At 36.6% G+C, this 12,399-nt stretch overlaps 1 protein-coding gene across 1 annotated transcript in view; it reads right to left on the bottom strand.

The window, feature by feature from the left end:
• Nucleotides 1-12,399, bottom strand: part of Trdn (triadin) — a 350,576-nt gene that overhangs the window by 117,307 nt on the left and 220,870 nt on the right. The window contains exons 15-17 of the mRNA XM_055599238.1: nucleotides 7,013-7,042; nucleotides 2,001-2,033; nucleotides 1,843-1,869 (exon numbers count right to left, since the gene is read on the bottom strand). Of these exons, the coding sequence (XP_055455213.1) occupies nucleotides 1,843-1,869; nucleotides 2,001-2,033; nucleotides 7,013-7,042 (90 nt within the window). The remainder of the gene's footprint in view (nucleotides 1-1,842; nucleotides 1,870-2,000; nucleotides 2,034-7,012; nucleotides 7,043-12,399) is intronic.

Here is a 12,399-nt window from a genome sequence, read left to right as displayed (position 1 = left end):
TTTATCCTTTAACTTCTGATGATGTGAAACCCCCCCCCAAAAAAAAGGGGAATTATAACAGCTTATTGAAAGCTATTATAAGGTACCAATGATGCTATTGAAACATTTTAAAGAAATCTAAGCAGATTGTGCTCATCTCAGGAAGTATTACAAAGTTGTGCAAAGAATGAGAAATGTAGGTTCAAGCATAGTTATAGCAAGGGCTTATCGATATGCTGTACTTTAGCTGTATTTATGTGGCTATTGACATAATATTAAATGAACATTGTTTGACTTTAAATACAATTAACTGTAATAGGAACAGCTGACAGTAATTGAGGTTATAACTGCCAGCATACATGCACATCCCCTGCGTACACACAAATCTTCACACCTATACTATCTAAAGGTTAGAACCTGCACAAACTACCACACACACACACACACACACACACACACACACACAACACACACACACACACACTTTTATATGCCTTACAGAGAGACAGGCAGAGAAGGAGGGATGAGAGGAGAGAGAGATGAGGGAGAAAGAGACAGAGATAGAGAGAGACAGAGACTTAGAGAGGGAGGAAGAGGGAGAGAGAGGGGGAGAGGGAGAGGAAAAGAGAGAGAAACTCTGTACAAAAGCCTCAGGTACATTATTTGCTTATAGAGGGAGGGGTCAGGGAGAGGAAATGAGAGAGAGACAGAGAGACAGAGATGGGGAGATGGAGAGAGGGAGTGAGAAGGACAGAGGGAAAGGGGAAGGAGAGAGAGACTCTGTGTGTACAAAAGCTTTGGGTACATTACTTGGTTAATTTCCACCAAGAAAAACCTATAGGTAGTATTGGACACAAGATTGAGTGAAAGCATTTCAGAAAACTTCTTTTAAAATGATTTAACTGAACAGGTTAAATTTTGTAAAACTTTTTAAAAAGGATTTTGTGTCCATTTATACTGTGCTTTTGGTTTCTGATGATCTATTTGTCTGGTTATTTGGTTGTAACTTCAATTTTCTAATCTTCCGATGTTGATATAGAGCAACATCCCAGAGCAGCCCACAGAAGTTAAGTAAGCTTATGAATAGGGCTGGAGCCAAATAGTTTGTATATCAAGACTAAAACAACGTTAGGTACATGCACAGAAGAAATGTTATTCTTACTTTATCTTGCTTTAATTATAAATGTATCTTTAAAACAGTGTCTGTGGTGATTGTTGCTGATCCATCACCTTCACAGACTTTAGAACTATAGAGACAAATCACTGGCCATATCTGTGAGGGATTAGCCAAATCAGATGAGTTCAAGTGGGAAAACCCACGCTATCTATGGGCGTCCATGGACTGTGGTCCTGGACGGATTAAAAGGAGAAAGCAGGCTAGAATGAGCAGTCATTACTCTCTTTGTAACTGGGTATGATGCAACTTACTGCTGAAATCTCCTTTGCCTTAGAGACTATCCCCTTCAACTGTGAGATAAACAAACCTCCCATAAGTAGCTTTTGTCTGGTGTTTTCCCACCAACAGTGTTTCTCAGACACTGCAAAAATGATGGATGCGGGAGGATCTTACTGAGATGCGAATTCTGATTCAGTTGGTCTAGCATGGAACCAGATGCAGGTGCTACTAAATTGTAACTTCTAAGTGGAGCTGATACAGCCAGTTCATAGACACAGGTTTAGCAACAAGGGGATGACACAGCATTTGAGCTCCCTTCTCTCAAACTGAATTGATATTGATTCTGTCAATACCTCAGAACACAGAGAGATAGTCAGATTTCCTGCCTTTACCTGGCACTGCCTTTACAAGCCCATTTCGGGCTTGCCTTCTGGTAAAATAAATTAAGCTATGCCCGTCTCACTCACCTGGATGTTCCTTTTTTGGTGACTTTGCTGTATGAAAAAAGAAAAAAAGAAAGGAAGGGGGTGGATCAACAGTCTGTGACAGTCCAATAAAACTGAGTAATCAAGTACCAATTAAATAACATAAAAAATTTGAAAAATAGATAACATTAAACGGTTACCTGGTTCTGTGTGCTGTTCTTTCTTTTCCTGTTCTAAAACATATTATCATTGTTAATGTTATTATAATTTTGTTTTCTAAGCAAATTGTTTTAATACAAGCAAACATGCATAGCTGATGCTAAACCACGTCAACTCGTGAGTGTCACAAAATGATTAATATCTCATCCCCAGGATAGCCCTTTCTGCCTGGCCCATTGTTTGTGTTCTCCTAGCTGAGTATTTTGGAGCTGAATATTTTGTGTTTCAAAAGTAAAACAATGTGAGGTACATTTCCAGAAATATTCTGAATGCTAAGGAATTTTTTTTCAGAAGAAGAAACCAGAAAAATAATATAGATTCCTTAAGGGTGGGGAAGTTTAAGCTTGCTCTCATTTAATAATAATTTGAATTAAATTTGAACAAAAAAATAAGTGCCAATTATAATTATTGTAGTTGCTTTAAAATAAGTTGCAGAAAGCTGAATCTGGGTGTGTTTTATATGGGCTTTCTCTTCCAGGCCTCTTCTTGGAAACCTATTTAGTGATGATAAAGACCTTGATGAGAATGTTTAAGCACTAAGCTAAAGTAAGGAGACGGGTAGAACAAACAAAGCAAAGTTGTTACAGTACACCTGCGAGACTGTCCTCCTCTTTAGCTGGTGGTTTCTTCAGAAAGCCCCTTTTCAACATTTTATGAGAAACTGCATGATTTCATTCTCAAGGTAACGTTGACACGTTAATGAGGCCTATTTTTGTAGGAAGTGCAGGCGATAATCTAATGTGAAATGCTACTGTTTGTGTTCCTATTCCTATTTCAACCTGACAGCTTGTCAATTTAATCACAAGAAGATCCTCGAGCAATGATGGCAAATAGGCCCAGTGAGGCAAAGCAAGAGAGAGATTTCTTAACATTTTATCTAGGAAATGCAATCTGAAGACAGGGAGATGTTTACATTGAAAGAATCCTATAGACCAAATTTTAGGATGAATGAGGGTCACAGAATCTTCTCTAGCCAATACATTAAACTCTCCAGGTACAATTTAGTTTATCAAAGCTGTACCGACATGTGCATTTTAGGCAACTTAATTCTCCTCTGACACAGTTTCTGGCATTAAAGTAAGTAAAATAAATTGGACCAAGTGTTGTGGGGCAAAAAATAAAAGTGTGTTTAGCTTAGATAAAACTCAACATACTGAACACAATGACAATTAACTAGGCATGTTGTACATATTTCTTTCAACAGTTTTGATTTATATTTTATGTATTTACATGCTTTACGTGGTGCGAGCATGCATACTGTGTGTGTCATGTACCAAATGGGGGCACCAGATGCCCCGAAACTGGAAGTAGAAAGAATGTATAAGCTACTTTAGAACCAGAGCCTGGTATTTTGCACAAGCAGCAAGCGTTCATAACACCGAGCCATTTCCCCAGACACTGGGCATATTGTGTAATTAAAAACTGAATAATTAATTGAAACATTTAAATTTATTTATATTTTATAAAGTGTGACAACACAATTACTAATAGTGAATTTCAGCATTTGTCAAAATCAAACACTAGCAATGTATGACATCCAAAAACAAAATAAAAGCTCTCCTATCATATTCAAAGGACATTATATACCCAGATAGGTTTTTGTCATGACTTGGAATGCTACATAAGAAAACACATTTATGACTGTGCATTATATTGCGGTTTTGCAGTATGTAATTATTAAATCACCTTAATAAATATAAATCAATTTAACCAATTTATATCCAAATTCTAAAGGGGCTGACAAACCCTGAGCTTGGTTGACTACTCAGGTAGTTTTAATTTTAATTTTTATTATGAAATTTTACACTAAAAATACCAGGACTATATGATTTTATAAAATGCTAACATACCCCTGGGCCTGTTTTTCTAAACATAGTTTAATGTAAGCCTATAAGTAGAAAAATCTTTTAAGTATGATAACCACATTAATTTGAAACAAAATCTGAGATTAATGAGTATAATTGAGTACAGAAAACTTAAATACAACAAATTCAAATCAAACAAGTTAGAAGACTCAATAATAGTAGTAAGGAGAAAGTCTACTTGACAAAGCTGAAACAGTAGGTCAATTTCAAAGTAATTAATAATTGTCTTGAAGCACATAATTTCCTTTCCCAATGACCACCCAATTCATGTTCCACAGCCCTTTTCAGAAGGGAAAAAGTGATAAGTGACTATCTGAGAATCTGAGAAGGAATGTTTACTCATTAAATACATCCATGCCCTGATGATTGACAAGGAAATGCAGTATATCTACTGAAATCTTTAAGTCATGTAAACTGAAATAAAGGGGAGGTCTTAAAGATATATATATATATATATATATATATATATATATATATATATCTTTATATGATTTTTATGAATTTTTAAATTTACTATATTGAACAATTGCGAATGATTCCTATCAATTTTATTCCAATGAGTTTATAATGCTTGTGGGGAGTTGGACTGTGAACATGCCAAAATATTTATAGATTACAAGAAGAAAGATAATAGAGAAGAGCAGGAAAGCAACAGCCACTGAGTGTTCTCTAAGAACTAAGTAAGCACTGATTAGATCACAACACGAAATATACTAAATTCTCCAAATTTTCAGTTGCCTCCAAGTTTATGCTGGTGTGAGAGTTTATGGTGTGGTTTCTGTGTCCTTGTGCCAGATCTCAGAGCATCTGTATGTACTCATCAATCCAGGCCTGAAGAAGCCTATTGGGCTCTATAGATAAATTGCTCCCTCTGGCTGCTTTGTAACACAATTTCATGTTTCGTTCCTTAGGACGTTTTAGAGCAGTTTTATGATAGAACGTTTCAGTGCCTAACTTTGGGTACAAACAAATATGCATAATTTTAAAGTTCATGTATTTTTTTAAAGCAGAATTTTTAAATGCCAATAGAATTTTATCTCTATCTCCCTAGAAGTGTGTTAATTTTAATGACTGAATACTCTTAAATTACCCCTCAGTTCAGCACAGCATACTTTTGAAAAACGCAGACCTGCAGGCTTATAGCTTTACTGAACTGTTTGGCAAGCAATTTCAATAGTGCATTGAATAGTTGTGGGTGACCCATAAGAACCATAGGAATCCTAGCAATTTTTTTTTTCTGCAATGAGATTATAATGCTTTTAGGAAAACGGAATCTGAACATGTCAATATATTTGTAGATTACAAGATGATAACAGTCTGGAAACAAAACCCACTGAGTGTTTTCTAGGAATAGAGAAGTCACTAGAAGACAATACTAAACTTACACAAACATTATACCATGGGTGGCAATGGAATGCCAGGACAGTAGGAAATTATAGGTTCTATTAACTACCTTTAGGAGCGAGATGGGGTGTGAGAAGGCTTGCTATAGTTTCTGTATTACTCTGACCTCCAGTTGACACATTGCCAAGTATGTCAGAAATCAATAAATAAAATAAAACGCCTAAAATAAGCAAAGCAAAAAATCCAGCCCACATGTATTAAACACAGGAATTTGAAATATCATTGCAGCAGCAGACCAATTCTGTAGTAGCAGAGACAACACATTTGTACAAATAGACTGCATGCATTTCCTTACTTTTTCCCTTGGGTTGTTCTGTTGAGAGAAAAATTACCAAGGCACCATTACTCTCAACAGATTTTGAGACACTTTCACCACAAAGACAATGGATAAATTAGCGTCAACCCAACCTGTCTCCACATTCTGCTCTGTTTGAGTTTCACGGTGAGTCTTGCTTTGAGATTTCACTGATTATCCGGGTAGAGCTATAACTTGATTGACAGAAGCATCATTTGCAGGTGGATGGGTCTAAAATTATTCTGCTTAATGATCTGAGTTATGTATGACTGGTAGTCTTAACACAGGTGAGTAAACATTTTATACATATTTGTGTTCAAAAGACAGAGGGTTTGTCTATTGCCAAATGAGTCGGGATTGCACTCAAGATAAAGACGGTATACTTCAATTCCTAACTAAAGTTGCTATGTTGAAAACAAATTTAATCAATTTTGTGTATTTGATATGTAACACTGTTCAGTGTCTCATAAAATAATCACTTTTTAAAAACAATTGGAAAAAGTTCGTGATAGGTAAATGTAAGCAATATATTATCATTATCATCATTTTTAAGTTATTTTTATTTTAATTATTAGTGTTGTTTTGTATTTGCTAATTTTACACATGATAGACAAAGTGTCCCTGAACTCCAGACCCTTTATATTTTTATTTTTTTAAATTAAATTTATCTATTTATTTATTTATTTATTCACTTTACATCCTGGTTATAGTCTCATCTCTCCTCCTCTCAGTTCTACCCTTCCTCCCTCTCCCATCCCCCTTCTATATTCTTCAGAAGAGAGGAGCTCCCCTTTCCCTCAACTCCAGTTGATCAAATCATATCAGAGCTGAGTATGTCTGCCTTCCCTGTGGCCATCTAGGCAGTCCCTCCAAGGGGAATTGATTGAAAAGCTGGCAAGAGAGTCCTCTGAGAGGCTCCACTCAGCATGCTTCCAAACAGATGCTGAGACTCAAAGCCAAACATTGGATGAGGCATAGGTAGCCTTATGGAAAAGAAGGGGGGAGGAGAAAAGGACCTGGAAGTGATAGGAGCTTCACAAGAAGACCAACAACAGAGCCAACAAACCAAAGCCAAGAGGGGTCTGCCGAGACTGACGCAAAAACCAAGGACCTTGCCTGGACTGGACTGGGCTCCCTACAAAGATGGGCTGATGGGTACAGGTCCCATGTGGGTTCCCTAATAAGGGGAATGGGTGCTCTGCCAGACTATTTTTGTCATGGTCAAATATTTCTTAGGGCAATATTGTCAAAGGCATCTTTCTCTGTCTCTCTCTCTTCTCTCTAACCCTTTTCCATGCTCCCTTACTCTTTCTCTCTATCTTTTCCCCCTTTCTATTCAATATTTAGATTGTACTTCTAGGGATACTAAACACCCCAGTCCCTAAATTGAAAGCATTTCAGATCTTTTTTTTTTTTTTTTTTTTTTTACCTTCTGTAGTTTTTTTCGTTTTCTTGGAATCTGAAAATGAAAAGATAAATTACCAATAATGTAGATATGATTAAATTAAAAACTGAATAGTTAACAATAAAATTCCCATAACCTCAAAAATATTTTAACTTAATCAATAGCATGAATATTTCTAAAAGAGAAAATTTAAGAATAAACTGAACTGTTTCCCAAAAGCTGAATATTATAAGAGATCCTTTATGACATATAAAGCATAAAGTATATAAAGCAAAATATCTACATGTTATTTTCATTGGTAATTAATTCTTCCTGGAGAAGTTAGTAACTATGTAATAGAAAGTCAAACTGAATGCAGATATGGTATGCTTCTTTTTTAATTAAATTTTTATTTTTTATATCAATTACAGTTTATTCACTTTGTATCCCAGATGTAGGCCCCTCCCTCATGCCCTCCCAATCCTAACCTCCCTCATGTCCTCCAGTGCCCCTCTCCAAGTCCTCAGATAGGGGAGGTCCTCCTCTCCTTCCATCTGACCCTAGCTTATCAGGTCTCATCAGAACTGGCTGCACTGTTTCTAAAGATGGATTAGAGTTCATAAAATTAGCCTTTAGCTCTTCATTTGTTCTGCCTATGGTGGTGGAGGAGAAATTTCTGTTATCTTAATAGTCAACCCATGAACAGTATTTATTCAATTACTTCCACTACTGAGAAAAATAAATGGGCTGGTATTGCTTGTTGTTTAATTAACAAGTTATACTTAAAACTGTTGTGTAGTGCTGCTAATCAGTGGTCAACAAATGATTATTTTAACTTTATTAGAGGAACCGTCGGCCTAGATAAAAGAAATTTACTACTTTATATTATTTAGTACACAAAATTTATTTTAATTATTTGAGAATAAGACAAGAGGGTCTTGAACATAATTATTTTACAATATAGCACCTTAGTTAACATTAAAAATTTTTTTCTTATAATAATTATTATTATTTATTAAAATTTATCCACTTTGTATCCTGGTTGTGACCCCTCCCTCCTCCCAATCCCACCCTCTTCTCCCCCTATGTTTCTTCACTTCTATCTGACCCTAGCCTAGCAGGTCTCATCAGGACTGGCTACATTGTCTTCCTCTGTGGCCTTGCAAGGCTGCACCCACCAGGGGGAGGTGATCAGAGAGCCTGGCACTGAGCTCATGCCAGAGACAGCCCCTGCTCCCCTTATTAGGGAACCCACTTGGAGACTGAGTCTATGGGCTACATTTGTGCAGGGGTTTTATCCATGCAGGTCATATCCATGCATGGTCCTTGGTTGGAATATCATTCTCTGCAGGTCCCCCTGGACCCAGTATCTTTTGGCTCCATTGGTCTCCTTCTGGAGCTCTTGTCCCCTCCAGGTCTTCCTTTCTCCCTCTTCTTTCATAAAATTCCATGCATCTGCCCAAAATTTGGCTATGAGTCTCAGCTTCTGCTTTGATACCTCCATCAGTAGAGTCTTTCAGAGGCCCTCTGTGGTAGGCTCCTGTCCTGTTCCCTGTCTTCTCTTAGTTAACATTTTTACTTAAAATATATTCTTTATTATTATTTTTGTTGTAAACTAAACTAATTTTTCGTGCTGAAATTAGGATCATAATAATTAACAATACTTTTTTTTTTTACCATTAAAGAGAGTGGCTACACTGTTTTCTGGCTGCTACTGATCTTCACCAGAACCTAGAACGATAGACTGCCACAATTTTAGGGTCAGTGAGCTCTATGATGCTGTGGTATCATGATTTCATTTCCATGGCAGAGCACGGAACATGATATAATTGGAAGACAACAATGAACTTTTATCTGTTTGTGAAAGGCACATAATGGTCTCTACACTTTTATGAGGGGAATATAGCCAATGCAGAGAACATTTCAGTATATTTCTCTAGAATTGTAAACTGTAAAAGCATTATAAAAAAGCAACATGAAAAAGAATCCAGCCATCATATAAGTGAGTTTTCTTTTCAATACATACATTTCTAGAAACCCAAAGGGGAGAAAATATGAACTCACAAAGGAATACACAAGAAGGTGCTCTTGAATCACAGTGGGTTTAAACTTCAGATCATAGAGAGATTAATACACAGAGGGAGAGTGAGTAGAGGTGTTGCCTAGAAAACTCGATGGTGTGGTGAGGTGGGTAAAGAATGTACAGCATGAAATCATAGCCATTTTTAATCTGCTTTTCTTACTGGCACTATGTATCAACGATAGGTTGTTTTAGATATCATGGATACTAAGATAATAAAGTTAATATGAAGTGAAACTCAGTTGAAAAAGCTAAAGTATTCCATAAATATATTGTAGAAAATCACAACATGTTATTGAACCAAGATTTTCAAGCATATTTGCTTTAAGAAATGTATAGGTATGGTAAAATTAATGTGAAATATTGTAAAGATGTATTATTTGGTTAAAGCACCAGGCAAGCATATCTATACATGGTAATAATGTATGAAGTATAAAGTATGTTCTTTATGTTTAAAAGATCACATATGCCCTCAAATAGTGCTGTTGAGTGCTACTCATTAATGTAAGTACTATTAAATTTCATTATGCCCTCCCACCTTTTTTTTTTTCTCTTGTTTTTAGCTTAAAATACTGTCAGGGCTTATTTTGTAAACATTCATCCCTAAAGACCACATGATCTGTTAATCTGGTTGACCATCTTCTGAGGACTACTGAAACTCTCTCACCTGAGAGCTACAAGCACTGATGTTTTCCACTGTTCACTCCATCACTCATCATCATTAGTAATGGAGCTGGTATGGTCCATCAGATTTGTACTTAGGCCGGAGCTTACAGTAAAAGGGGAGGATTCACTGTGGTAATGTATTAACTCTGATCATGAAGTAATCATTTTCTTGCCTAATCTACACCTTCCTTCACTTGTAGCACCAGACATTTCAAGGGTGTTTCAGAAAGATTCTTCTTGAAAAGGTAATTCTTGAGTGGCCGAAATGGAGGAGAGATTCTCATGCATTTAAGTCTACTTGGAATAATTCTGGCAAGCAATGTACTTCACCCGGCTCGTCCTGAGTGTAGTTCTATACTCCAGAAGATATAAAAGAATTCTTAAAATACCAGTCTCAAGAATTTCATCAAATAAGCTGACTTTAAATGGAATATCTGATATTACAACACAATTAGAATCTAGTGGTTACACAAATAAGTCAGCTGACATAATCAGTAGTATTGACTTCTCAAATACAAAATCCTCATAGAAATTTAATACCCAAAAATCATCATTGTTACCATCATTCCTGGACTAGGATGTAAGAAAAAGTAAGTGCTTATACATTGTTCCTGGAGCTATTATATTTAAGACATTACTTATTTATTCACAGAATATTTGTTTGTTGAACATTGTGTCAAAATTATGACATTGCTAATTGGTATGGGAATTGAACTTATAAGCAGAGTGTTTGCTCAATGAGAATAAAGCCCTGGTTTAGCCTTAATCTCTGAGAAACAAATAAAAAGGATTAATCTTCACAGCGCTTAAAGTAAATTGGATACAGGCCTTTTAATCAAAAGGCTGAATCAAATAAAGCAAAGCAAAAATGAATATAAATCACATGGAGGACAAGATGGCAAGAAATATTTAATAGCAGAAAAATGTCAGTAGACTTCAGTAGTAGATTATAGTTCAGTATTCTTTTTTATTTTTAATTATACTTTAATTACTTTGTATCCCCCCTTCTAGTTCCCTCCCTCCTCCCCTCCTAATCCTTCTCTTCCTCCTCCTTCTTCACACACTCCCCTCCCCAAGTCCACTGGTAGGGGAGGGTTTCTTTTTCTTCCTTCTGATCCTAGTCTGTTAGGTCTCATCAGGAGTGGCTGCATTGTCTTCCTCTGAGGCCTGGTAAGGCTGCTCCCCCCCTCAGGGGGAGGTGATCAAAGAGCAGGCCAATCAGTTCATGTCAGAAGCAGTCCCTGTTCAGTATTCTTAAGTGAGAGGATCAAACCTTCCAGAAGGGAGAAATCATTTAGAGCCTAAAAACAATGGCTTGGATATTTATAGAAGAAAAAGGAGAAGGTAAGCTCTGTTCAGATAATAATACCATACTCATGGCAGAGTAATTTAGACATGATATTGAGAGTAGTTATGTATTCATTGCATAAAGGAAGAGCAGGAGTGAGCGTACAGGGTGGTACCCTTTCCGTGGTCCCCAGCAACCTTGTGCATAGGCACTAGCTACGCAAGTTAAAATGCCTACCTCACTGATCTTAGCAGCGTGCCCATTGTCCTCTCAGAACCTAGCCTCATGGAAGGCTTGTGAGAAGCCAGTATCCAACCATTGCCCTGAACTCTGCTTCATCTCGCCTGTGTGACTGAAGACAGTTTCTCACCTCCACCCAAGTCTCCTAACCATGGACCTTAGGAAGGCAGTATGAGCTCGCAAAATCCTATCACCACAGTGTGGAATCGGCTTCTCTGGAAGTGGTCCTAACTAGTTTTCTGACATTGATCTCTCACCTTGTTTGGTTTGGTGTCGGAGACATACAACATTGGGCCAACACCCTCAGCTATTTGTGTATCTATAAAACTAATGTGTTGTCTCAGTCTCAAAGCACTGCCCATGGCTGACTCCTTGATTTATTCAATCAGGTCTTGGGCTTGCCATGCGGTGTGCTTGACAGCAACTATGGAAATCAAGTGTGAAGGTAAATTTGAGAATCTATCTATCTATCTGTCTGTCTGTCTATTTATTTATTCACTTTATATCCCAGTCGCAGCCCCTCTCTCCTCTCCTCTGAGACCTACCCACCTCCCCCATTTCCCTCTCTTGTTCCTCGGAAAGGGGGAGACCCTTTACCTGCCCACCCCAGCTCATCAAGTCATATGAGGACTGAGTTCATCCTTCAGGTCAAGATTGGTAGAGAATATTCTGTAGTCATGGTACAGTCATTTAGTATTTTAGACAGGTAATGATTTAAACTTGTTAATTAACATATTTTAATATTTTAGAATGAATAATTACTATAAGCAGAATATTTATTTCCGTTAGAGTCTCAAATATTTTCATTTCACGATTTCTTTAATTTCCTAGCAATCATTAAGGACTACAAATGGCTTCTATTTATGTTTTAATTGATGTTTATAACTTTAAAAATAAAACAGGGAAAATATTAAGCCTACTTATGAATTATTAAAAATAATAAATCTGTTACAATGAGCATTGATATCATAGTTTATGACATATTTAATTATTTTGATAAAAAATACTGAAATGAATGAGTATACATTTTATGTTTCTGTGAATCTTAAAATCTGGCCTAATTGGAAGACGGTTGGATTTGTGTATCTGCTTAGCCATTTAGTCTGTTTCAAAGTCAGACATCTTTTAGCTTGTGGAAATTTCCAGTAGTAAACATTC

Source organism: Psammomys obesus, unplaced genomic scaffold (genome assembly GCF_907164565.1).
Source record: "Psammomys obesus unplaced genomic scaffold, mPsaObe1.curated_primary_1811, whole genome shotgun sequence".
Taxonomy (NCBI): Eukaryota; Metazoa; Chordata; class Mammalia; order Rodentia; family Muridae; genus Psammomys; species Psammomys obesus.
This window is presented reverse-complemented; position numbering and strand designations above follow the sequence as displayed.